The sequence below is a fragment of the Osmerus eperlanus genome, chromosome 3 (assembly GCF_963692335.1).
Source record: "Osmerus eperlanus chromosome 3, fOsmEpe2.1, whole genome shotgun sequence".
NCBI classification, from domain to species: Eukaryota; Metazoa; Chordata; class Actinopteri; order Osmeriformes; family Osmeridae; genus Osmerus; species Osmerus eperlanus.
Genome location: NC_085020.1, coordinates 6,196,028 through 6,220,950, shown reverse-complemented (window position 1 = coordinate 6,220,950; position 24,923 = coordinate 6,196,028). Strand labels below are relative to the sequence as shown.

The following is a 24,923-nucleotide window of genomic DNA, read 5'->3' as shown; positions in this document are numbered from 1 at the left end:
CCAGTGGGCGTTTTGGAGTCCCAGCTGTTGAGAACCGGCCCAGTATCTGGGGTGAGAGCCCCCCCAAGTTCATCACCAAGCCGTCTCGCACCTTTGCTCGAGTTGGGCAGAGTGGCAAGTTCTCAGCTAAGATCACAGGGCGACCCCAGCCCCAGGTCACCTGGCTCAAGGTCAGACTCAACTCCACTCACCCCCACCATCCTCCTCTCTCTCTCTCTCTCTCTCTCTCTCTCTCTCTCTCTCTCTCTCTCTCTCTCTCTCTCTCTCTCTCTCTCTCTCTCTCTCTCTCTCTCTCTCTCTCTCTCTCTCTCTCTCAATGCCATCTCTCTTACTCTCTCTCTTCCTTCCCGCCCCTCATTCTCTACACCTCTCTCTCCTTCCATCAGGGTGACGTGGAGATCCAGTCATCGGGTCGTTACAGCACGGTGGAGAGGTCAGGCATGCACTTCCTGGAGATCCGTGAGGTGTGTGTGGAGGACGCAGGAACGTACACCTGCTCTGTGACCAACAGCGCCGGGACAGCGTCCGCCTCCGCTGAGCTCAACGTTCAGGGTGAGCCCCAGGTCCACCTCCGCCTGCCTTCTAGGGTCCTAACACGGGTGTACAGTCTTCATGAAAACCTCCCTACATTTGAAATCTGTATATCTTTTCAGGTTCGAGTAGTGAGCCTGCAATGTGAGTATACTGGCTGTTGCATTGAGGAATGAGGTGTTATTCCACTGAATTGATTTAGTTTTTTTTTTTTTTACCAGTTCTTTAACTGTGCTTTTTACAGTGACATGTTGAACATGTTGACTTTGTTTTCAGCCCAAGCCCCCTGGGTTCTGTAGTTCCTTCCCCAAAGACAACTGACTCTCCTGAAGTCAGGCATACCAGCAATGGCCCCCTGCCAGAGGCCAGACCCCCCAGCAGGACCACAGACAGGTCTGAGCCCAGAGAGAGACAACCTCCCCAGGCCAGGGACACCCAGGAGAAACCCTCGCCCTGGAGGTCCTCCCTGACTCCCAAGCCCACTGCAGAGCTGCCGGAGGGGGCAGAGAGAAAACCTAGGTCCCCCTCTCCTAAGCCTCCTGGGGCTACTCCATCACCCCAGTGTGTGAGAGGGCAGCAGCCCCCTGCCAGGACAGAACTGGACCCCCCCAGGAGAACCACAGTGAGACCCCCTCCAGAGGTGACCCCGCCTGCCGAGACCAGCAGAGAGAGCAGGAGGCAGGCCAGAGCAGAGAGAGCAGCAGTGACCGAGGTTCCACCCAGGTTCGACTCTGCCCCTCAGAATCAGGAGGCTGCTGAGGGGTCAAAGGTCACCTTCTCATGTCAAGGTACAGTGTCACCATTCCCAAGCAAAGTTTCTTGAAAAATGTCACCGTCAATGTTGAACAAGGCAGTTCATCTCCTCACCTCTCCCCAGTGTCTGGTTCACCTGCTCCCGGCGTGGCTTGGTTGAGAGAGGGCCAGCCAGTGAGGCCCAGGCCTGGGCTGAGCCTGCAGCAGCAGGGGCGCACACACTCCCTCGGTCTGGAGGGGCTCACCAGGAGGGACGCGGGGACATACAGCTGCACCCTCACCTCCCCCTCCGGACAGGTGTCCTCCTCCTGGGCCCTCACTGTCAAGAGTAAGCACCGTCATAGATTTAAAACCTTCTCTTATCCTCTGGCTGAGATAAAGAAGGACATATTAGGGCCATGGAGGTGTTTGAATATTAGATTAGGACTCGTCAACTGTGGCCCTTGGCTCTCAAGGTGTCTAATTGGGATGCAGTAATGGGTATTTGTCTTTTTGGCCCTGATTTCATGCATTCAAATGTTTTATTTTCAAGGGTACAACCGGTTTTTGTGAACCAGTGTAGTAGATTGGTAGGCCTTATAGGGGTACAAATGTGTTCTGTGAATAAAGAATAAATTGGGATAGGTTTGGGAGCTGAAAGAGCAGTATTTGGCTCTGCCTTTGGCTCATGAAAGTGACTCAAGTGTAGCTTCAGTCCAGGCATGACCTTGATTGGAGGATTACACGAGTGCATAGACCCTCATTCCTCTACTACGGCATGGATTTGGGCTGCTTTCAAACACAACGAGACTGCTGTTAGCTTTGGACATGGCTGCATAACCTAACCAAACTTGGTTGTTTGTTTAATGATAATCAAAGTGAAAGTGGGGGTTTTGGACCATGGGACGTTTCGGTCCAGTTGTACTGGTTTGGACAAGACAGACCGGCAAGTCAGAGGGCTGTAATTAACGTTGTTTATTTTGACAGAGAGCGAGAGAGAATTTAGTGTTTTAGAATGCACATGCAGTGCAGTATAGTGCACTGATGCATTTGATCAGGTTTGATGACATGAGATTCCTTGGAGAGCCTTGCCCATCACTAACAACTCAAATCATTCTTGTCAACGTACACCCCCTAGTGGATAAATCACGCCATTGCAGTTTGTCTCAGTGAACCCTCTTCCTTGCAGGTCCGAGAGTGGAGGGCAAGGCCCCGGTGTTCAGCAGTGTGCTGAAGGGCAGCCCGGTGACAGAAGGAGAGGACCTGCAGCTGCAGTGCTGTGTGGAGGGGAGACCTGCTCCTCACATGTCCTGGCTCTTCAATGGTGAGGAACAACTGAGTGGGCTAATTCCTCCACAGTTCACTCAATTCTAAGCTCACGGTCCGTGGATTTAGAAGGCATTGGATGTTTATCAGTTTGCTACAGAGGCAGTGTCCACCGTTGTTTTTAACCTTCCTTTTAGAATCCTTCAGGAATAAATTACTTCACAATTTAGGAAATATTATAGTTCTGTCAAGCTCCTGCTATGTCCTATTCCGCCACTAGAGGGGGATAGCTTTCCTGTTTCCTGACGTCTTTCACATCAGGACCAACTGACTCAGCCCCTCTCCATAAAGAAAAAAGGGTTGTGACAGGGTGAATGGAGATAAAGTTGAAAATGTCTCAAGACATCCAAAACCTCTTGAGCAAATGAATTTATAGGAGGTTGTAAATGATGGTATGTCTGTCCTTTACTGTGTTGTCTGTGCCGGTCCAGAGAACCCTGTAAGATCTTTCTTGCCTGCTCTTCCCAAGAGGGCCAGACTCATGGTTTGTTGCCACTACCACTCCATCAGAGACTACTTTTTCTTCAGCTAAAACGATCGCATTGTATAGACAGCTGAGGGTACGGCTGCCGAATCTGACATTTTATGTTCTTCAGTCTGGTTTCACCTTGAATCCTTGTGGAATGATTCTGCTCTTTTGGTTCTTTCTATTTCAACGTTACATTCTATGTTATAATGGTCTATTGGCTATTGGAATTTTGTACTTTAACTCAAATTCTAAGAAGTGATTATTAGTGTGTGAATCACTCTACTTGATGCAGTAAAAATATTTCATTTACTCCTAGAGACATTACATTTAGTCATTTAGCAGACGCTCTTATCCAGAGCGACTTACAGTAAGTACAAGGACATTCCCCCGAGGCAAGTAGGGTGAAGTGCCTTGCCCAAGGACACAACATCATTTTGCACGGCTGGGAATCGAACTGGCAACCTTCAGATTACTAGCCCGACTCCCTCACCGCTCAGCCACCTGACTCCCACAGCTTCACAGCAAAAGTCAGCATATGACCTTTCCTCAGAGGAACCCAGTTATGATGTTTTAGCATGCCGTAGGGCTGTTTCATCCAGAAACCGTAAACACAGAAAATCTAACTAGTAAACAGGATACACATGAAGTGGCTGAATATGGATTTGGCCTGAAGGAGGGTTTTTTCCATTGGTTAAATAGAAGTTGATGCTGTGACTTGGTTAAATAAAGCACCGTGCTCTGTAGCCTAACAAAGGTTTATGCTGAGGAACTAGCTTACATAGTTTCCACAGCTTCATGTTCTGTATCTTTCCCCGTCTAAGCAGTGCTGGAACTGTTGATGTTAGCCAAAGGCCTCTTCAGAATGAATGGATGGTTAATGACAAGGCACTCTTCACACAGGGAAAGAGATTAAAGAGAAAGAGGGAGAGAGGAACAGAGAGAGTGGAAAAGAAAGAGAGAGAGGGACAGGGAGAGAAAGAGAGAGAGAGGCTGATCCTGATGCCCAGCTCATGCCTCTCCATAGTCCTCTGTTGTACTGGAAGCTAGCTGCGGCCATTACACAAATATGAAGGTCCGGTACCATATAAAGGAAAAACATGCATCGCTCCCTCCTGAAATATAACACCCAGACTGACTTGGCAAGTGTTTGAGCTTGGAAAACAGACATCTGAGATCGGACTCTTACTGGAGCAGGCTGATTATGAAATACCTAGCTACCTAACGCCAGGAAGGACAGGGAAAAAAAGAGGAGAGAGCCTTCCTGGCTAATGCCCTACTTGGGATGAGGTGGTCCTGTGTCCAGCGAGCCTGGGGGGCAGTTTGGAAGGGTTGGTGGCTATGCATCACAACTCATTCTGGTGGCTGGAACACAGAGCAGCTCCTGTGTACAGTACACGACTGGGAGAAGGGTAACAGTCATCAGAGTAACATCTTGTGCCACTGTATCAATCAGTTGCTATGACCTCCAGGGGTGTTTATACCTTACAAGGTTCTGTTGACGGTGACACCGCCGCCGCTTACTCAGCAGATTTGTTGAATGTAGAATTGATGTAGTGTATTTTTAGGTCGACGAGCTCATTGTCTGTTCGAGGAATTTTACATTCTGGTTCTGTATCTCTGACGCATACTCATCTCTCTTCCCGTAGGAAAGATCTAGAACGACACAGTGCACCATACTTCAGGCTTGCAAGTGTTTTAGCCCATCTCTGTACTAATACAGATCTCTCTTTGTTTTCCCTCAATCAACTTGAGGTGACTTGAGTCCGAATCTGGCCTGGTGTGTAGGGACTCTTCGCCAAGAGTCTAAACTCAGTAACACCTGTCTGAGACCACTGAAAATGCTTTCCTTGTTTAACGTCTCTTTCTTTTTCTTTCCCTCTCTTTCCCCCCCCCCCTCCTTCCCTTCCCCAGACCAGCCCATACCGAGTGCTCGTTCCTCCTTCGACAACGGTCTGGCTCAGCTGACGATCCATGATGCTTTGCAGGAGGATGAGGGTCTGTACATGTGTGTGGCGGAGAACAGCCACGGGAGAGCTGTGTGCAGCGCCAGAGTGGAGGTCAAAGGTGAGCCTCAAAGACCTCCTTTACTTGGTTGTCTGTTTTTATTTGGCCTGACATGTTCACACCGACACACACACTGCCAGATGGTAAACATGGGGGTCATATAAAATATTTTATTACACTGGGACCATTTAAATCTTTAACTAAATTGAGAATGTGTCCAAGCCATGAGATAGGAAATGTGCTTATCTTCCCAGAAAACATTTGATTAGGAAGCCCCCTCCCAGATATGTCTCCATTGAGACTGGCGGGCTGTTTGATAAGAAATGTGAGTATTTTGGGGATAGTGACGTGGCATTGGGCACAGAGGGAGAGAGGGAGAGAGGGAGAGGAAAAGACAGAAACGTAAAGGAAACATCTGCTCCCTGTCCTGCAGACCAGCATGCATCTGGTGTCAGCGTGGAGGGCTTCATTCATGGCAGAGGTTAGGTTTTTTCCCTGCTCTATGTAGGGGTAAAAATACTATATTAAATACCAACAGTTTCCCACACAATCCAGAGCCAGTGCACAAGCAAAAGTCTGAGATTGTAGTATTCAGCTGAGACTGCCCCTGCAGAGGAGATCAAGGGGAGTTGCTAGTTTGATCCTTCTACACACCAGCTGTCCAGTCCAAACATATTGCACTCATTTCCCAGACCTACACAATTCCTTTTCCCAATTTGAAGCAGCAACTTGAGTGAAGAGCATCTGGCTTTACGGTTTGGATCTAATCTCATTATGGGGAATTGCCTTGTACAGTGTGGTGCCAAGGGATGCCTTTTGGCTTCAGCTCAACTGTGTAAGACTGTCCAGCTATGCGCACAACAAAACGATCCACCATGGCTTCCCTGCTGCTTCTCTCTTCTATACCACGCAGGTGCCAGGTAGTCTGCATCATGCTTTATCATTCAAGGGCCTGTTTAAGGTCCTGGTTCTGTCTAACTGTGTAAACGGTTCAGTTACTGGCAGGCAGGGCCAGGGCCGCTGGTAGGGTGGGTGGGGAGGAGGGTGCTGATGGAAACATGCTGAAGATATGGTGGATCTCCCTCTGGCATGCTGGCTATGTATACAGACTAAGGGTGTGTGTTTATGACAAATCTGTAGCCCCCCCTCCCTCCTCCTCCACTTCTGTTGGGTCCTGACGTCCGCAGGGTTCCACTCCCCAGATTTATGGACTGGTGGGGAGGGAGAGGGGCGAGAGAGGGAGGTTGGGGAGTTTGTGAAGGAGGGTTAACTACGTAAAACCAAGCACCATACATGGTGTGCATGAGACAAGGAGAGGAGACCGAAACGGTCATTAGCTCTGGCGCTCTCTCTTTTCCCTCTCATCTTCTCTTCGGGTGAGCTTTCCGTCTGTTGTCGTTGGCCTGTTTTTACTCGGTTCCCTCCCTTCTCAGGACCTGTTGTCTGTGCATTTGAACATTTTCAAATATTTAGGAACATCATTTTGGTGGCACTTGCATGTCATAAGCAGTTTCATCTTTTTCCCTTCTAGTCATAGTGGAATTGGTAGTCAAGCAGTTGGATCTACTGATTCTGGTAGACCTTGGCACACACAGCTCCCCGATCCCCCAGAGTTCCCCCAGGCCATCTTTAATGAGATTAACTCAGTGTTTACATACTCAGGACATGCACCTCACAAGCTGCCAAGAACATCACACAGTGGGTGATTGGAATGGTCAGATACACTCTCTGTGTTTGGTGTTAGAAGCCCATGCTATTAATGATGGGATTAATTCCCCCCAAAGAGGTTCAGATTCATCCCAACACCCCCAAAGGATTTCTGTACAATGACAGCTAAGCGAGGGAAGTTTTGGGGGAAAATCTGTGGTGACCAAAAAAAAAGGTCACCAGGTCACCAAAAAAAAAAAAAGAAAATCTGTGTTTTTCGTTGGGCCCTTATCTAATAAAACGTTATCAAAGATGACAGTGGTGGGGTTTAACTCAAATCGGTAGAATGATAGCAAAAAAAAGAGTGGTTTTACTTCCCATACCAGAGTCGTGTGTTGTTTGTCTCCCGTTCAGCCAAGAAGCTGTCCCGGAGGAGCGAGCCTGGGGGACCTCATGACGCTAAGAAGCCCTCCGCTCCAGTGTTCCTCCACGCTCTGAAGGACCTAAAGGTCATGGATGGAAGCCAGGTCACCATGACAGTGGAGGTGACAGGTACGGTGCCACGTCCTCCTTTGTCCCTTCTTCTGTCCCTGGTGTGCATCCTTACACACCATGGAAATGTGGATGCCTATACTGTACAGTATGGCCAATTATCTGTTTGAGTTGAATAAAAGCCCTTCCCATCGTGAAAATGACTGGTTTTAAGTGGGAGCTGAAGTGTTGTGATGGAGCAATGCATTTTTGTTTCTCAATACCTTGGTCCGTAGCTCAACAAGTGGAAACCATAAAACTGGAATTGAATAAGCAAACACAGGGGATAGAAAAACATGGCCTGGACTTTCTGGTATCACAGTCACAGTCCTCCCAGCTGATCCTAACCTACTGTATTTCATAGGAGAAACACTGGGCTTTGGTTGGGTTTTGGTTAAGGCTTAGTTGTGTTTACATTGTGTTTTAAGTTGAGGTTTAGCTTGGGTTGTGTTTTGGTTGCATTTCTGTTGTGTTTGCACCACTGTGTTTTCTTTATTACTGTGGTATTTCCTCTGAGGCCTCCAGAGATAAGATGTTTGGTTTGGTTGTTTCTCTACATCTGCATTTCCTCTCTCTCTCTGGCCCCCATGTGACCTGACAGCCAGGGGTGATTGGAGGACCCTCACTATCATCTTGTTTATGAGATGAGCAGGGGGGCCTCAGGGGAGCAAAATGAAACGAAACCAAATGCTAATGTATTTGTTTTTGGGCCAAAATGAGCTAAGTAGCGCAGTACCACGACAGGTATACCTTCAAGGTTTGTCTCAAGGCATGTCTTTCCTGCTCTCTTTAGAGATCCTACACCATTTGTTTGTAAAATATCTATTGTGTACATGTTGTTTGGTGTGTGCTTGTTTTAACCTACCAGGCAACCCTGCTCCTGAGGTGTTGTGGCTCCACAATGGGAAGGAGATACAAGAGTCTGAGGACTTCCACTTCGACAGGAACGAAAACCAGTACAGTCTGTTTATCCAGGAAGTTTTCCCAGAAGACAACGGGAAATACACCTGTGAGGTGTGGAACCAGTATGGAGAGATCCGTACTGAAGCCACGCTCACTGTGCAAGGTACTGGAAGAACGGCAGCGCGGGATTCAAAACTGTCTGTAACCTTCTGTAACTACTGATACTACTTTTTCTCACAACGAGTGTGTGTGCATTTTGTGTTTGTTTATGCCAGAACCCCAGGACGGAGTCCAGCCCTGGTTCATCACCAAGCCCAAGTCCACCAGCGCTTGTGTGGGCCAGAACATTCTGCTGTCCTGCGCCATTGCTGGAGACCCTTTCCCAGAGTTCCAGTGGAGGCGAGGTGGGCAGGTGCTCTCCTCTGGGCCGGACTATGAGGTGCTGCAGAAGGAGGACGTAGTGTCTCTGCTCATCAGAAGAGTTAGGGCCCAGCACGCTGGAGACTACCTGATCAGCCTCAGGTAGTTAGGAGAAGTCCCATGGAGTGTTAATTAATTGATTGTTCGATTTGCTAATAGATTCTTTTTTCTTTTTTTGTTTTTACTAAATTCAACACTACAGCATGACTCCCCAGAAATTCCTAGTACACCTCCCGTTACAGTACAAGTCAGCAAAATCCCATCATGATATGGCCCTTTCAACCACACCATTAATAGTTCTGTTACAACATTTCTTTTTTTTCATATTACAGTCATGCCTTTTTTTTATAATATTCAGCTCTGCATCTGCTATTGTGTTTCTAAAGCCCAAATCAAGTTTAATTAGTGTTGTTTTGTTTTGGTGTGCTGTGTTTGGCAGCATGGCATGTGGGTGGTAATACCAGTGTAGTTGTTAGTCATGTGGAGCATCCAGCCCTAAGCGATCCAAATCCCTTTAACATGATATCTATTCAGAAGGATTTAGTCAACGAATCAGCAGCTAGAACTCCCCCCAACCTTGTTTTCTTTTTGATTGTGTCTTTTCTCCAGGAACAAGGTGGGAGACTGCAGTTGTGTGGCCAGTCTGGTGGTCAGCGAGGGTCCAGGGGTGTCTAGCAGAGAAGACAGAACGTATGTGTCTCAGCCCAGCTAGCCCCACCGGACCAGGGACTATTTCTGACTCTCCCTCCCTCCCTACCCAGACCCCCTGCTCAAAATCTGCTTAATCCCTCAATATAACGAAATAACTTGTTTACAGTACTTCCTCCTCCAGCTGTGCCATTGTTCAGAGTCAGGGGATGGGGGGGGTAGGGTGAGGGGGCTGGGGATCGAGGGAGGCTCAGGGTCTGTTCTTGGAGGAGTGGGGGGGGGCCCTGTTCAGGGTGTGCTCCCTTATAAGGCTACTATAGTCATCTCTGATGTAACATCATGTTGAGTTGTGGTGCTCCCCTCTCCCTCCCCTCTCACTCCCCTCCTTGCTCTCAATTACCCAGAGGTGGGCTGAGCCAGTCAGCCAGTGAGCCGGGGCTTTTAAGCGACCCCTGTGTTTTTTCCCCTTCCGCCCCTGTGTCGAAGCAGCCAGCCCTGTGAGCGCGAGGGAGGAGGAGGAGCAGCAGCAGGGACAGTGCTGAGAGGAGGAGGCAGAGGAGGAGGAGCAGAGACGACCAGCAGCAGAGGCAGCCTCAGCAGCAACAGCAGCAGGACCTCCGCCAGCCAGCCCCAGGACAACCAGGAGCCAGGGGAGCCCATCCCGGAGCCCAGCCCCAGCGAGGAGGAGCCTAGCCCAGCCCGGGGACTGCTCAAGAGGCGCGTGGAGACCAAGGAGCACCGGGAAGAGCAGGTCCGCCAGCGGGAGGCCGAGCAACGCGACTTCCGCAACCTGCTGGGCAGGAGGGTCACCACCAAGAGTGTGTCTGAGGAGGACCTGAAGGAGAACACGGCCGAGCAAATGGACTTCAGGGCTAACCTCAACCGCGCCGGGGTCAAGCCCAAGACGCAGTCGGAAGATGAGAGGAAGGTCAACGCCCCTCAACAGGTCGACTTCAGGGCCGTTCTGGCGAAGAAGGCCCCAGGGGCCGTAGCAGGGCCTAAACCAGGCGCTGCCCCTGCGCCCGAGGGAGACAGCCCCAAGAATGCTGACTTCCGCTCAGTGCTGGCGAACAAGAAGAAACAGAGCAGCCCGGAGAAGAACGGAGAAGGTCCTCCGGTGGCAAAGGACATCCCTGCTGCCAGCGAGAAGGAGAAGGAGAAGAATGCGGTCAACTGTGTGGACGGAGGGATTATAGAGAAGAAGAGCAACGGCACTGGAAAGGAGCCGGTGTTCCCACAGAAGCTGAGCGACATGACCGTGCTGGACGGAGAGCGCCTCCGGCTGCAGTGCCTGGTGACCTCTGACCCCCCGGCCACGGTTACCTGGACTCTCGACGGCAAGGTCATCAAGCCCTCCAAGTTCATCATCCTCGCCAACGACGGTAAATATATGTCCACGTGCCTAGATCCGCGCTCTTGTTCTAAAACGTTGCGGTGTTTGTCTGAGACTGAGCAGATAAGCTCACAGTTCGTTAACACAGCAGGCGGTACAGCACAGTCGCGCCGATTGCACAATACTGAGGATTTTCTTTTGAGTAGCGGATTGGTTGGCCATTTGTTCAGGGGTGGCGTGGGATTCTAATATTAGAACACGGAGAAGGTTCTATTACACGCACAAAGATGTGGGGCCGAGTTTGCTCCTGCTAACCGATCACTTTACCTAGGGGGAATCAGTATTAGCATAGCTCAGGGCTTCTGATTAATATTGTGTTCCGTCCGTGTAATTGTTTCCCTGTAGAAACAGTTCCCCTGTCGTGTTTACAGAGGTATTAATAGCCAGGGTCAGAATAGCAGAAGGATTCCCTGCTCCTAGACTCCTGGGGGTCCCAGCCTCCTCCAGGCCTCCATAATCCTCACGCTGTTATTTCAGGCGGCATGATGTGTTGACGAGCTGTAGGGAGTTCTTACAATGCCACCCTCGCTGCTTGTCTCGGTATGCTGTGTGTATGTATGTGTGTGTGTGTATGTCTGTCATCCCATCGCTAACTATTAATCCTGCATGTCACCCAGCCCTCTACCTTATTCCAATTTATGACTACCATGTCAATACCATGGGCAGTATAACGTCTCTCATATATAGTCTGTCTGGGTGAAGGCCTCACGGGGCTCTGGGAGAAGCAGCTTTTGTTTATCATAGCATGCCTAGGTACAGTTGATCCCAAAAGCTTGAAGCTCAGGCTACAGGAGTCACTGGAGGCTGAGACATGACCATGGCTCCCTGGCCCACTGTGTCTTTCTGGTGATTTCAGTGTTGTTCAGGCTATCTGATTTCAGAATTCACAATTGTACTGCGTATAATTACATAACATGGCTGAAATTCAAGCTGTTTTTACTCTGACTATCTGTCCCTGTCTTGACTGTACCTGTGTCTCAGTCATGTCTGTCTCCCTCTGTTATGACCTGGTGTCTCACTATTCTTGTGTCTACTAAACAATTTCATGACTACATCACTTTGTTGACCACCCCTGTGCTGACCACCACTATGTTGACAGGGCTGACATAGAGACCTATGCTAGGTGTATCTGCACTGCCTGACTCTGGTCTGACTGTTTCTGTGGTAATGTTGGGCGTCTCTATGTTGACCATGTGTCTGTGCTGACTGTTTCTGTGGTAATGTTGGGCGTCTCTGTGTTGACCATGTGTCCGTGCTGACTGTTTCTGTGGTAATGTTGGGCGTCTCTGTGTTGACCATGCATCTGTGCTGACTGTTTCTGTGGTAATGTTGGGCGTCTCTGTGTTGACCATGTGTCTTTGCTGACTGTTTCTGTCCTGGCTGCCCCTGCAGGTGGACAGTGCTCCCTGACCATTGCCAAGGCCCTGCCTGAAGACGAGGGCCAGTATAAGTGCTGGGCTGAAAACTCTGGCGGGAAATCCGAGTGTTCCTGCATGGTGCTGGTGGACGGTGAGTAGAACCTGGACATAAAGATGGTTCTAGGTGCTCTCACGTTGAAATCACACAGTACATCATAATACATGTCCGAAACGTCTCGCATATAAACACAAATCTTCTCTGGCCGTCGCAACAGTGTGTGGTTCTGCAGCCTCGGCCCCCTCCCCTCCTTTCCCACCATGCCCTGCTCCCAGGAGCTTCAGTCTGCCTATGCTCTGGAACTTCCTGTAATTACACAACACCCATTAGCCTAGAGCTGGGATCCCTGTCCCAGACTCCCCCCGGCTTGCACGTCCTCTCCCTGCACACACACACACTCACACACACTCACAGACGCACTCATACGTAGATATAGGTGCGCTCGCAATGCATCGGAAAGCAATTTTTGTATATTACCATCTAAACACTTGATTAACAGTTAAATTCAAAGTTGTGATTTGTTCTGCTTATGACACACCATTGTTGTTACCGTTGTCCTACGAAGCACGTGTCGTGTGATTTGCTTTGAGTTTGTGTGAAAAGATAAGGGCTGTTATTAACAACTGTCCCGTATCTCTGGTCTTTTTTATTGCAGATCCTACGGATACAAACTCAACCACAGCTGACAAGAAAAGCAAGAAGACGACCACCCCTACCTCAGAGAGTGAGTTTCCAAAACATGCGCTTCCTTATTTCCCAAAAAGGAGAGGCGTGGGACTGTGTGTGTTTCCCACTGCTGCAGCCCGTCCTCACTCCAGCCTCTGTCTCAGCCCCAGCCTTAGCCTGATAACTCACACCCACTTCCAGCCCCAACCCTAGCCTTAAGGCCCAGCTTCAGCCTTCAGACCCAGACCTGGCCTCCACCCCAGTTCATAACTTCAGCCTTAGCCCCTGGCCCAAGTTCCCAGCCTCAACCTCCAGCTCGAGCTCCCAGCCTCAACCTCTAGCCTCGGCCAGGTCCCTTTATAGCATGTGAACAGAGAGAAAATATTATCCTGACCCTGGACCCACTTACTTTGGCTGCAATCTTTTCTGCATTTGCAGTTGGCTTTAGGAGGCGAAACATACAGACGTAGAAAACATGCACACACAGAGATTATGATCTGCAGGATTCTATCTTCATGGGTACTTTTCCGTAACCCGAAGTGATGTTCTCCATACACTAGATTTACACTCAAACCAGGGGGACAGCCTGCTATGCCTTATCTTTATGATCTAAATCTTAATCTTTGTGAGTGGTATGGGAAGAATTTAGGAGCTGGGCTGTATCTTATTCGGCCAGCCTGCATAGTTTTCTATGGGATTGGGTGTAAAAACGCTGCTCTCTCTCTATCTCTCTTTTACACACACACAAGCCTGGAATCTGTAAGGTTACTCTCTTGCTCCAGGGTCTAACGGGTCAAAGGTCACAGTGATACTCCCTCCCCTGAGGTTTGACAGACCTAATGGAGCAGTGTTTGTCTTGCAGACCGAGACTCTCTGGAACTCATACAAAGAGAGTGACTAGGGGAAAAGGAGAGAGAGAGGGGGGGGGGTAAAAAGAGAAAAGGGGGAAGAGAGGGGGGATAAAGAGAGAAAGAGATGAAGGGGGAGAGAGCGGTACGGAAGGAAGAAGCAAGAGAGAGAAAGAGAGAGGGCTTCTGTGTAGCTGCCCTGCTCGCTCACCCTCCTCTTCCAAACTTCCATGTAAGGCTTGTGTCTGCCTGCTCCCCAGCCCTCTCGTTCAGCCTCACCACGCACTCACTGGCCTCTTTTTCCAATACTCCCAGATTCTGCTGAAATCGGCCAGCTTCGGGATACGCTTTTGTCCCACTGGAATGTTCCTGATCCAAACAAGGCCTAGAACTGATCTGGTAGAAAGAGACAGAGAGAGAGAGAAAGAGAAAGGGGGCGGAGAGGGGGAGAGAGGGAACAAGAGGGCAGGGGAGAGAGGGAACAAGAGGGCAAGGGAGAGAGAGAGAATAAGTAAGAAAGAGGAAGAGAAAAAGAGCCTTTTAATAAAAAGTAGGATGCCTAGGACCTGACATAAGAGAGCGATTAGTCATGGTTTTTGTCTGTCATAAGTTAGATTCCTAGGTACGGTTGTGTCTGATCATCTGGTTGTAGCTAAACATGATAGTGTTCAACTGATGGTTTTCTACTTTAGGATGTTTCGTTTCCAGTGTGTTGTCCCCGGACATATCAATGGTGGTTCAGTGTCTCTTCTCAGAGGCCCAGTCTCCCTCCAGCAGTGTAGAGAAGCGCTATAAGGGTCCTGGACCATGTTAGAAAATGCAGTGATCCTTTACTGGCCTAAACATAGTTCCTGCTGTTTACACTTATGTGCCTTTCATCCTGATTTAGGTCCTTGAGTTACACAAGTAACCTTTGGATGCAACCAGACATTAGATTGATCTATCGCTATACAGCGCATGTGTGGTGTGTGTCATTTATTGTGTGTGTGTGTGTGTGTGTCCATGCACGTGTGTGTATATGACTATAGTGCTGTATCTCTGTAAAGTCTGTGAATGTGTGGAGAGGCATGGGAAATGCATCAATGGAGTAGCTCTATGAAAACAAGCAGCATTTTCATCCTTAACTGGAAAACTCTAACCCCTGCACATTTATTTAACTTGCTCTCAGGGGCACTATGTCCAGAACAGAGTCCTAAAGAGCTCACAAGGCACTGTCCTGCCTGGAAGCCCTCCAACCCTCGACCTAATATCCCTCCCATCATAAACACACACACGCTACTCCAACTACTTCTGGCCCGGATTCCGTTTTTTTCTCTCTCTCAATTACATGAGGTGTGCTTGATTTTGCATGCCTTGTTTAATGGAACTAATGGAATAGTTTGAACCCTGCCCAGTGCCCACTGTTCCCGGACAGCATGCCAGACAAGCTAGATCAAGTGCACCGAAAAGGGAATGAATGCTATCCACTTTGATCACACTGCGTGTGTGTGTGCCGCGTGTGCAATGTGGATGTCGGATGCCTCATATGTCACAGTGCTCTCATCTTTACCTCTGCATCCTCTCCTCTCATCGGGGTTTATCAAGGTTCAGCAGCTAGCCAAGTGAGATGTAATGAGGACTGGTCGGTGTCTGGTGTCAGCGCTGTTTGATTCACCTTCGTGTCGACATGGCAGTGGTCCCCATGCTTTCGAATGACAGTACTCTGTCTCCACGTCGTCTCAGCGTAACAAATCTGGGCTGACGAGCTCAGACGGTCATCCCTAACACATTCAAACAAGTTAAACATGGCCTGACGCATTCAGATGCTTGTCGAGTTTGAGATAAACGGTTGGCATGCATTTGAATTCTGTCAACAGCACGCGTGCACATAATGTCTGAGGCAGGTTTTGAGCTCTTTTCAGAAGGAAGAGGAGACCATGCCAGAGCAGTAACTGGGTTAAACCCTCTGGTGGTTGTAGAATGGGTCATGACCAGAGACGCTGGCTTTAATGAGTTGATGGGGGTCACGGTAAACTGTTCAGTTGGCTCTGCTTTCCAGCTAGCTCAACAGCAGGTCTGTGTCGCGGCTGCTCTCTGATTGGCTGTCTGTGGTGTGGAGGGCGTGAATGTTCTCAGTCGTGTTTCCTGTCACGTGACGGTCTGTTTTTGTTTGTGAACGGCACACCGAGGGGCCGCTTGATAACACGTGTTTGGTAGCCGCAGAAGTGAGGAGTAGTGACAGGATGCAACAAGCAGTGAGGGACAGGCTTACACCATCAGAGCCACAGAGGTTGTTTGGTATGAACTAGAACGTGACCTGCCAGTTTGATGGTTTAAAGCCATGTTTATTCAATGACCTTAACATACATATAGATGGTTATCTTGTGTTTCTGCCTTAATAGGGCAGAATCCTCTCTTTGACACAAAGCCAGCTTAGTGTGTCTTCAGACCCCAGAGACAAGTTGTGGGGTTGAATCTGTCATTTGGCTTCTTGACTTGTCGTAAAACTACAGGCCAGGTCATTTACAGACTAATTGTACAGATTTCATTTTGGAAGTATGTAAAAAGCCCTGTGGAGATTGTTGTTTTAATTCAAATGGAAAGAAGTTGTTTTGGAAACTTGGTATTAGAGGATAAGCCATTTCCCCCTCTACTAAAACCATCAGACAGACGGTTGGTGCTGGTGGGACTTCTAGTCTGTTTTGTCTTCTAGTTCTTCTATACTCAGACAAATTTACAGGATTGTTTTGTCAGTGAGCCTGTAGAGCAATCAAACTTTTTCCATCGAGTTTTTTATTTTATTTCAGGACACTGGACACTTCTATGGTTATCCAAAATAGTTTTGTGTTGGAAAAATATGTTTTTCTTTCCAGTGAGAGAACAAGAGGAGGAGGAGGAAGCTCTTCCGGGAAGAGTGAGGGAGAGAGAAAAAGAGAGAGAGTGAGAAGACTGAAAAAATGAATGACCAAGATTAAAACATGTAATTGTGAGGGTTGTTGTATCCCCTCTCCCTGCATTACTTGGTTTTACTGGCTACATTGTTTCTTGACAGCAATCAAATGTAAAATAAATAGTGCCAAGAGCCATTTCCTGGATACTTCTGGGACTATTTTTAGTATTACCAAAAAAGGCAAATACCAAAGGACATCAGCACTGAGGCAACAGCCTCACCCAGGACATTTAGAAGAGAAGCCCTCCTCCCACAAGTTCACTTATCACACGCACACAAGCGCGCATGCACACACACACATGCTAGTTTACATTGTTTTTACCATATACTATTCAGTCACTGGAAGAATTGTTCATTTGTTTGAAAGATAATATGGTGGACTCAATGTATACAGGGTATTCTATATGATTTGGACTGACTGTGTTTTGCAAACTTGATCCTTTTCTAGAATAATAGTCTTCTTAGCCCCAGTCCTGTTTCCCCCTATAGTCTACATTAGTCTGGTGGTGGCCATTCAGGTACATGGTCTGCCCCTGTAAAGCCACCAACCTTTGATCCGTCTAATTAGAAAGTGTACAGTACAGTATAGTTGGTGCCTGGTTGTTTGAATGTTTCATGATCCCTGAATGATTTCCTCATAAACTCTGCTCATATGTAATGTGTTGTGTTTCTTGCTGGGGTGTCTTACAGGTGAGGCCAGAATAAAGAAACCTAACACAAAGACACCTCCTAAACAAGGTAAGTGTACAATAACTGTTTGATTTCTCCATTCAAATGTATGATCATTTCTTTTGGTTCGACGGTTATGAAAAACTGGGGTTATGCTACAGGAAGGGAACCTTTTTGTTGCAGATTTTATTAGCAGAAAAGGTAGAATACTTTGTTAGCTGTTAAGTTTAGAACATCCCCATCTTAACGGTGCAGGTGTGAAAAGGATGTAAGAGACTGGTCTCTGGACAGGAGTGTGGATTTGCTGTGACAGCCATAAGGTTTCTGGTGTGTAGACTTGCCCTGGTAGGAGTTTGTTTTTACTGTGACAGTCATTGTAAAGTGTGTCTGGGGTTTAGACAGTCCCTGCTCTGGGTGTGAGTTTGTTGTGGTGCTGGTGAGTTTGTTGTGGTGCTGGTGAGTTTGTTGTGGTGGTGGTTATGTAGGTCTGGGCCTGCCTTTTATAGCAGTGAGAGATCCCCTCTACCTGTGTAAACCAAGCTGACTTCTGACTTCTAAGCAGTGGAGCCCTGCGATCAGTGTCGGGCAGCGCTGCAGCTGTTTCACTTGCGCCCTGACCCACTGTGTGGAGCTTTACGGTGTTAGCAAGCGATGAAATAAAGAGAGATGGTGAGAGACTGTGTGTGTGTGTGTGTGTGCATATTTGTGTGTGTGTGGAAATTCCGGGGCCTTGCCAAACCAACTCAGCCACAGATTAATGGTGCAGGGCATGGATTAAATAGCGGTTAGGGTGGTAGGGATAGGGATGTTCCATGTGACTTCATGTTGAGACTGGTAATGTTGACCTGAGGTGTTGGGGACGTTAGTTAGATTTTTTCCCCTTAAATGGCTATAGCTCGGTTTGACATAAGGTAAACAGTTTGTAGATTGAAAGTGGATTAAAAGTTTTGTACTTTTATATTTTTCACATATAAAGAAAACAACCTAGAACATAGTTCTGGCTAATGTGTTTTTTTTGTGATGTCACATCCTTTGTTGTTGCTCCAGGCTTGCCCCCTCAGATTATCCAGTTCCCTGATGATATGAAGATCCTGGCTGGGGAGAAGGTGGATCTGCTCTGCAAGTTTGGAGGAGCCCCACCCATCAACTGTACCTGGCTCAAGTTCAGGAAACCAGTAAGAGAGCCCATCCGTACATCACATCCCGCTCACACCACCATGTGTCAGTCTCTCTCACATCGACCTGTGTGCTCCTCAGATCCAAGAGGGGACAGGCGACATCACCATTGAGACCACTGAGTCCAGCAGTAAGCTGACCATAGCGGACAGCCAGCAGGAGCACTGTGGCTGCTACACTATCGAGCTGCGGAACAGCTACGGACTCAGACAGGCCGCGCTCAACCTCACCATCGTTGGTACGTCTCACATCCCCAGAGGAGAGAGGGACAAGAGTGGACGAGAGATGAGCCATAGGCTTGGGGACATTTCCAGCCCCAGTTCAGCCCGAATCCCTGCCCCAGCTCCAGCCCATTATCAACCACAACCACAGCCCCTGCCCCAGCTCCAGCCCAAATCCCTGCCCCAGCTCCAGCTGGAGATCCAAACACTAACAGGCCTGTGGAGAGCGGTCTCAGATGGCCTTTTAAGGCTGTGCTTCTCTCTCCACCGGCTGCTTTAATACAAGGTCCGGTGCCTGGCCTGTCAGAGTGAGAGGTTCCAGCCTGACTCAGGGAAACATACACACACACACATACACGCGCACACACACAGCTGCAGGAGAGTTATAGACCTGCCGCTCCACATAAACGGCAGAGTTTATGAAGCCAGTGTTTACATGCCCAGAGACTGTTAACAGCATGCCCAGAGGTGACCAGGGGCTGCTTGGAGACCTGGTGAAACGTCACACTCTGCTGGGATGCTTGTTACAATGCATTACCTACTTGTTGGTCCTCTGACCTTTGACTAGAGCAAGGCAGGCTATAGCTTTACATTTACATTTTACATTTAGTCATTTAGCAGACGCTCTTATCCAGAGCGACTTACAGTAAGTACAGGGACATTCCCCCGAAACAAGTAGGGTGAAGTGCCTTGCCCAAGGACACAACGTCATTTCGCATGGCTGGGAATCGAACCGGCAACCTTCGGATTACTAGCCCGATTCCCTAACCGCTCAGCCACCTGATCCCTTTGACATGGCATTGCTAGACTTCACATGTCCCACTTGTTTCAGTTGTGTGTGAACAGCCCCCCCCTCCCAACACACACACACACCCCCACACGCACACACCCCACCCCCTCTGGTTGTCATGCCAGAGCTGGTGGGGCTTGTGCTGAGCTGTGCGGCTTGGCTTCTGTGGCGTTTTACGAGAGGCCGACGTGGATTAGCTGAGCCTCTCAGGGTTACAGATCTGGGAGTTACAGCGTGGCTAGCTTGGCCCCAGGCAAGGAGAGTGGAATCAACTGTACCTTCACTCCCTCCCAAGGCCTGCCACAGACCGTCTTAACACCACAGGAAAGAAATACAACAGTAGATGCACACTCCCTCCCTGAAGTCTCTGTCAGAGCACTCAGGGATGAGTCACTCACTCAAGTTCCCTCCAGAAGTGTGCGGCCTGGGGAGGGCAGCCTGAGCCTTGGCCCTGGTGCTTTTACTGACATTTATTGTGGCCCTAATGGAACAGCATGTTTTATGAGAAGCTCATTTGGACTTCAGTGACTTTCAGTGGAGGTTTTTCAAGTGTAGCATTAGGCTAAGTCTACCGTAAGTCAGAGAGGCCGAGCCAGCCAGGTCAGTCAGTGCAGTGTGGGTGAAACCTCCCTTGATCCCACCCACAGCTGGGCCACTCACACATGCTGTAGTAGGAACCCACCGCGCTGACATTTGTGAATGGTGAGCTTGTGTGTCCTTTCCGGAAAATGTTCGGGGTTTGAATCCCACTCATCTCAGGTGGCTAATCTTAGTCCCAGCCAATGAGAGGGCAGGCCATTCCGAACCATGAGCGCACGCACAGCTGTTCACAGGTTCCAGTCTTGTAGTGGATTCAGGGCGTGTTGAAATGACTACTGCGGCGCCTATTGGTTCGAACTACATTCTGACCCCTGTGTTCAGATATCAGTGTTGACCTATGCGTGTTGCATGTTTGTATATATTCTATATATATACACATGCAGTATATCTGTGTCTGTGTCAGTTGAATGTATGTCGTTGACCCTAATGTTTATACATCCATCTATCTGTGTTTGCGTGTGTGTTTGTCTGCGTGCGTGTGTTTATCAGACAAGCCGGACCCCCCTGCACGTGTGCCCGCGGCCTCAGACATCCGGCGCTCCACCCTGACCCTGTCGTGGTACGGCCCCACGTACGACGGGGGCAGCGCCGTCCAGTCCTACAACCTGGAGATCTGGAACTCCGTGGACAAGGAGTGGAAGGACCTGGTTTCCTGCAACAGCACCTCCTACAACGTGCAGGAGCTGCTGCCCGACAGGGAGTACAAGTTCCGGGTCAGGGCCGTCAACGTCTACGGCATCGGAGAGCCCAGCGCGGAGTCTGAGCCCGTCACCGTGGGAGCCGAGGACGGTGAGCGCCCCCTGCTGGAGGGGTCTGGACTTACCTGTGTTTCTCTGTAGAGCTGGCTAGGTTGCACGACAGGGATGTTGTGGTTGGATTTGTCGTCAGTTGATTATAGTGTTTATGTGCCCCTAGAATGACTGTTGAGGATTGGTTATTTTTGTTGTTAAAGACCTTGCAGTTTAACTCTGCCGACATTTAGTTGGACTGTTTCATCCCGGATTGTTATGATTGTTAAGTTATGATGTCTTTATTTTCACAGAAGAGGAGGCAGAGGCTTCAGATGACGGTATGTTGATACTTCTGGTCAGGTTCACAATAATCAGATAACTATTTGCTCTCACTGTTTACTGAGAAATGCTCCTCTCCTCCAGACTTGGAGAAAGAGCCGGACTACAGAGATGTAACAGTCAGAGCAGATATGAAAGTCAAGGACCTGTACGATGTTGAAGAGAGACTGGGAACGTGAGTACTTAACATCAATATAGATCTCAAATCGAAGGGTGTGCAAAAATCTCTGTGTATTCAATTAACGCTGTCCTACTGGATCTTCTGTCATTGTCTCAAAAGTGCAAAACGTTCTGTGTTTTCAGGGGGAAATTTGGACAAGTGTTTAAACTTGTGGAAAAAGCAACCAAAAAAGCCTGGGCTGGGAAGTTCATCAAAGCTTACTCTGCAAAAGAGAAGGATAATGTCAGAAACGAGATTGGAATCATGAACAGCCTTCATCACCCTAAGCTTGTCCAGTGCATAGATGCATTTGAGGGCAAGTCGGACATTGTTATGGTTTTGGAGATGTGAGTATATATTTCAGTTTTAACAGTTCGGTTTGTTTCCCCCATGTAGTTCAGTAAAAGTAATGTTCACTCAATGATGAATGTGTGTGTGTGCTGATTCTCAGGATCTCCGGTGGTGAACTGTTTGAGAGGATTATCGACGAGGACTTTGAGCTGACTGAAAAGGAGGTGATCAAGTACATGCTGCAGATCGTAGACGGGGTCCAGTTCATCCACCAACAGGGCATCGTCCACCTGGACCTCAAGCCTGAGAACATCATGTGTTTAAACAAGACCGGCGGCAAGATCAAACTCATTGACTTTGGCCTTGCACGCAGACTAGGTAACACAGGCCCTGTCCAGACACACACTCCCCATCACCATGTCCGTATGCCTCTTGTCGTCATGCTAACCTTCCTGGTTGGTTACCGTATCAATCTACCCCGAACGCTTCGCAGAAAACGCCGGGACGCTCAAAGTGCTGTTCGGAACCCCGGAGTTTGTGGCCCCAGAGGTGATCAACTATGAGGCCATCAGCTATCCGACAGACATGTGGAGCATAGGAGTCATCTGCTACATCTTGTGAGTGTCGCTCCAACCACACATGCTCCAGCACCGTACTGAGACATGTCACTGTTGTGTAAATGCGGGAGTCACACTTATATATGTGTGTGTTTCCTCCACTGCTCGCCCTCCCCCCCTCACAGGGTGAGCGGCCTCTCTCCCTTCATGGGCGACAACGACAACGAGACTCTGTCCAACGTTACCTCGGCAACCTGGGACTTTGAGGACGAGGCCTTCGACGAGATCTCGGACAACGCCAAAGACTTCATCACCAACCTGCTCAAGAAGAGCATGAAGTGAGCGTAGTAGCAGTGCGCGTAGTGTTGATGTGCCTGTCTGTCCGTGTGTTGAGGTGCCTGTCTGTCTGTGTGTTGATGTGCCTGTCTGTCTGTGTGTTGATGTGCCTGTCTATCAGTGTGTTGATGTGCCTGTCTATCAGTGTGTTGATGTGTGTGTCTCTCTGGGATGGTTTCCAGGGCCCGTCTCACCTGTGCACAGTGCTTTGAGCACCCCTGGTTGAAACAGGACACCAACAGCATGCAGACCAAGAAACTGTCCAAGGAAAGGATGAAGAAGTACATCCTGAGAAGAAAATGGCAGGTAAAGCAAAACAGAAGAGTAGACCTCGGACTGTCATTATCCACTGTCTGTATGCCTCTCCTATGTCATTCTTTACCATGGATTTCATTTCAGAAAACGGGCCATGCCGTGAGAGCCATTGGAAGACTGTCGTCCATGGCGATGCTGGCTGGGGTTAGTGCCAAGAAGGGCTCACCCACTGAAGGTAAAATACTATGGTTTTCTCCTCTGTACAAATGTTATGTTATGAAAGTTATGTTTTTCACCTCTCGTATGATCATGTTGTCGTGCAGACGACAACCAGTTCCTGGAATGTCTAGAGTATGAGGAGAAGACCCAGATGAAGCCCACCTTCACCTCCGTCATCAAAGACGTGGAGGTGGTAGAAGGCAGCGCCGCCCGATTTGACTGCAAGATCGAAGGTGACCGTGACACGCAACCACAGAAGCTCCCCTGCTGAAGGAGCACTTCAGTTCCGTCTCCTGGCATGTTAAGGCCATTTCCCCCGCTTGTTTTTCTCCCGGTTCTTTGAAATGTGACGATCTAAATGAAGCGTACCCCATCCCTTGTTTGCCCCCTCCCCCCTCTCAGGGTACCCTGACCCAGAGGTGGTTTGGTATAAAGACGAGCAGCCAATCAAAGAGACGCGTCACTTCCAGATCGACTACGACGAGGAGGGCAACTGCAGCCTGGTCATCTCCGAGGTCTCCGGGGACGACGACGCCAAGTACACCGTCAAGGCCGTCAACAGTCTGGGGGAGGCCACCTGTACAGCCGAGCTACTGGTGGAGGTGATGGCTGGCGACGAGGAGGAAGAAGAGGAGGAGGAGGAGGAGGAGGAGGAGGAGGAGGAGGAGGAGGAGGAGGAGGAGGAATGAGTGGTACTCAATGACAATGAAGATGTTGGTGGTTGTAATATTGGTGGTAATTACAGTTATGGTGGTTAGTGAGGATGGTTAGTCATGTTGGTGGTGGTGATGGTTAGTAATGTTGGTGGTGATGATAGTGATGATGGTGTGCCTTTTTTGCCTTGTTTCTTTTTCATACCTGCTTTGGTAAGACACTCACCCTCTCAGACATGGTGATAAAATGGGCTTGGATGACCTTCTGCTATGTTTTGTGCACTTTCTTTTTTTACTTACTTACCAGTTATGCTAGCAGATATCAGATGTTGATATTTCTAACATTACATTGACATTAACCACATTCCAGCTGTTTGTGCTTTAACCCTTTATTTAAAGGCATTTCAGTGATCTTCCTCCTCAGCCAGAAAAACCAAACAGTCACGGGTGTGTTTGTGTGTTATCAGCAGTACGGTATTTGAAATTACCAGAGCTTTTGCTCTTAAGAATGTTTTATTTTTAGATTTATTTAAGCACAGAGTTAATGTTATCATTTGAGCATCAGTTTTGATTATTTTCCTGCAAGCACTTGTCCACCATATTACAAAGCCGCAATACTTAACAGACCAGTGAAATATCACACTTAGTTGTTGGTTGTTTTGTTTGTATTAGATGTATGTAGATTATATTTCTTAAATTTTTATAAATATATCAGTTTGACAGACTGCAGATTCCATGTAATGAGAACACTACAAGTGTAGTTACTCACCGTTACTAAATAAAAATTTTATCACAAAACAAATGCTGTTTGTACTTTAAATTTGTATGTATCTTTGAATTATGAATTATTGCTCTTTTTTCTTGCAATGTATTGTCCGTCCAGTAGAGGGCCCAACTGACATGACAGATCATAGATTGGTACAGACAAAACTTTTCTTACCATTGAAATAACGTACACTTACTAATCATTGGTACTTTCCTGTTAAACCTTCTTTGACATTAACTGTTGTGTACATAATGACAATAGTTAGACGATGATAATTACACCTTGTCTTGTTTGCAACACTAATTCCCCATCCTTCTGTTCAGATGAAAGACAATACTCTTGTACCTGTCTAAGGAGCATGACAGTTTGCATGATAGCCTGTGTGTATTTACCAGGGGTGTGTAGACTCAACCTGCCAGCCTCAGAGATCCTGTTCACCTTGGTAAACCTCTGAGTAAACATCATGCATGGCTGCATGCCAGATCATCCTCTGATTGAAATGACCATGGAGCTAACTTGTAAATAATGCTGTTTCTAAATGCTAATGTACATAAGACATGGCAGTCTGCTGTTTTTAAATTACCATATGGAGGGACAGTAAATCGTGATTCTATAAGATCATAACAATCTCTTCAGGAACACACCCTTCTATAAATTACAATAAAGCTTTAGATGCACATCTTCATGTTCTACGGCA

At 48.3% G+C, this 24,923-nt stretch overlaps 1 protein-coding gene across 1 annotated transcript in view; it reads left to right on the top strand.

Annotated features, from left to right (window-relative positions):
* The window catches only part of mylka (myosin, light chain kinase a), a 38,002-nt gene extending 13,754 nt beyond the window's left edge, over positions 1-24,248 (top strand). The window contains exons 5-32 of the mRNA XM_062456811.1: positions 5-170; positions 387-552; positions 654-675; positions 808-1,319; positions 1,409-1,612; positions 2,453-2,587; positions 4,970-5,122; positions 7,124-7,261; positions 8,109-8,306; positions 8,419-8,665; positions 9,173-9,253; positions 9,701-10,593; positions 11,997-12,113; positions 12,676-12,744; positions 17,154-17,201; positions 18,180-18,307; positions 18,390-18,546; positions 20,409-20,708; positions 20,962-20,988; positions 21,074-21,164; positions 21,293-21,496; positions 21,601-21,818; positions 21,934-22,057; positions 22,183-22,335; positions 22,516-22,639; positions 22,733-22,823; positions 22,912-23,040; positions 23,210-24,248. Of these exons, the coding sequence (XP_062312795.1) occupies positions 5-170; positions 387-552; positions 654-675; positions 808-1,319; positions 1,409-1,612; positions 2,453-2,587; positions 4,970-5,122; positions 7,124-7,261; positions 8,109-8,306; positions 8,419-8,665; positions 9,173-9,253; positions 9,701-10,593; positions 11,997-12,113; positions 12,676-12,744; positions 17,154-17,201; positions 18,180-18,307; positions 18,390-18,546; positions 20,409-20,708; positions 20,962-20,988; positions 21,074-21,164; positions 21,293-21,496; positions 21,601-21,818; positions 21,934-22,057; positions 22,183-22,335; positions 22,516-22,639; positions 22,733-22,823; positions 22,912-23,040; positions 23,210-23,496 (5,182 nt within the window). The 3' untranslated portion in view covers positions 23,497-24,248. The remainder of the gene's footprint in view (positions 1-4; positions 171-386; positions 553-653; positions 676-807; positions 1,320-1,408; positions 1,613-2,452; positions 2,588-4,969; positions 5,123-7,123; positions 7,262-8,108; positions 8,307-8,418; positions 8,666-9,172; positions 9,254-9,700; positions 10,594-11,996; positions 12,114-12,675; positions 12,745-17,153; positions 17,202-18,179; positions 18,308-18,389; positions 18,547-20,408; positions 20,709-20,961; positions 20,989-21,073; positions 21,165-21,292; positions 21,497-21,600; positions 21,819-21,933; positions 22,058-22,182; positions 22,336-22,515; positions 22,640-22,732; positions 22,824-22,911; positions 23,041-23,209) is intronic.
* The last annotated feature ends 675 nt before the right edge of the window (positions 24,249-24,923 follow it).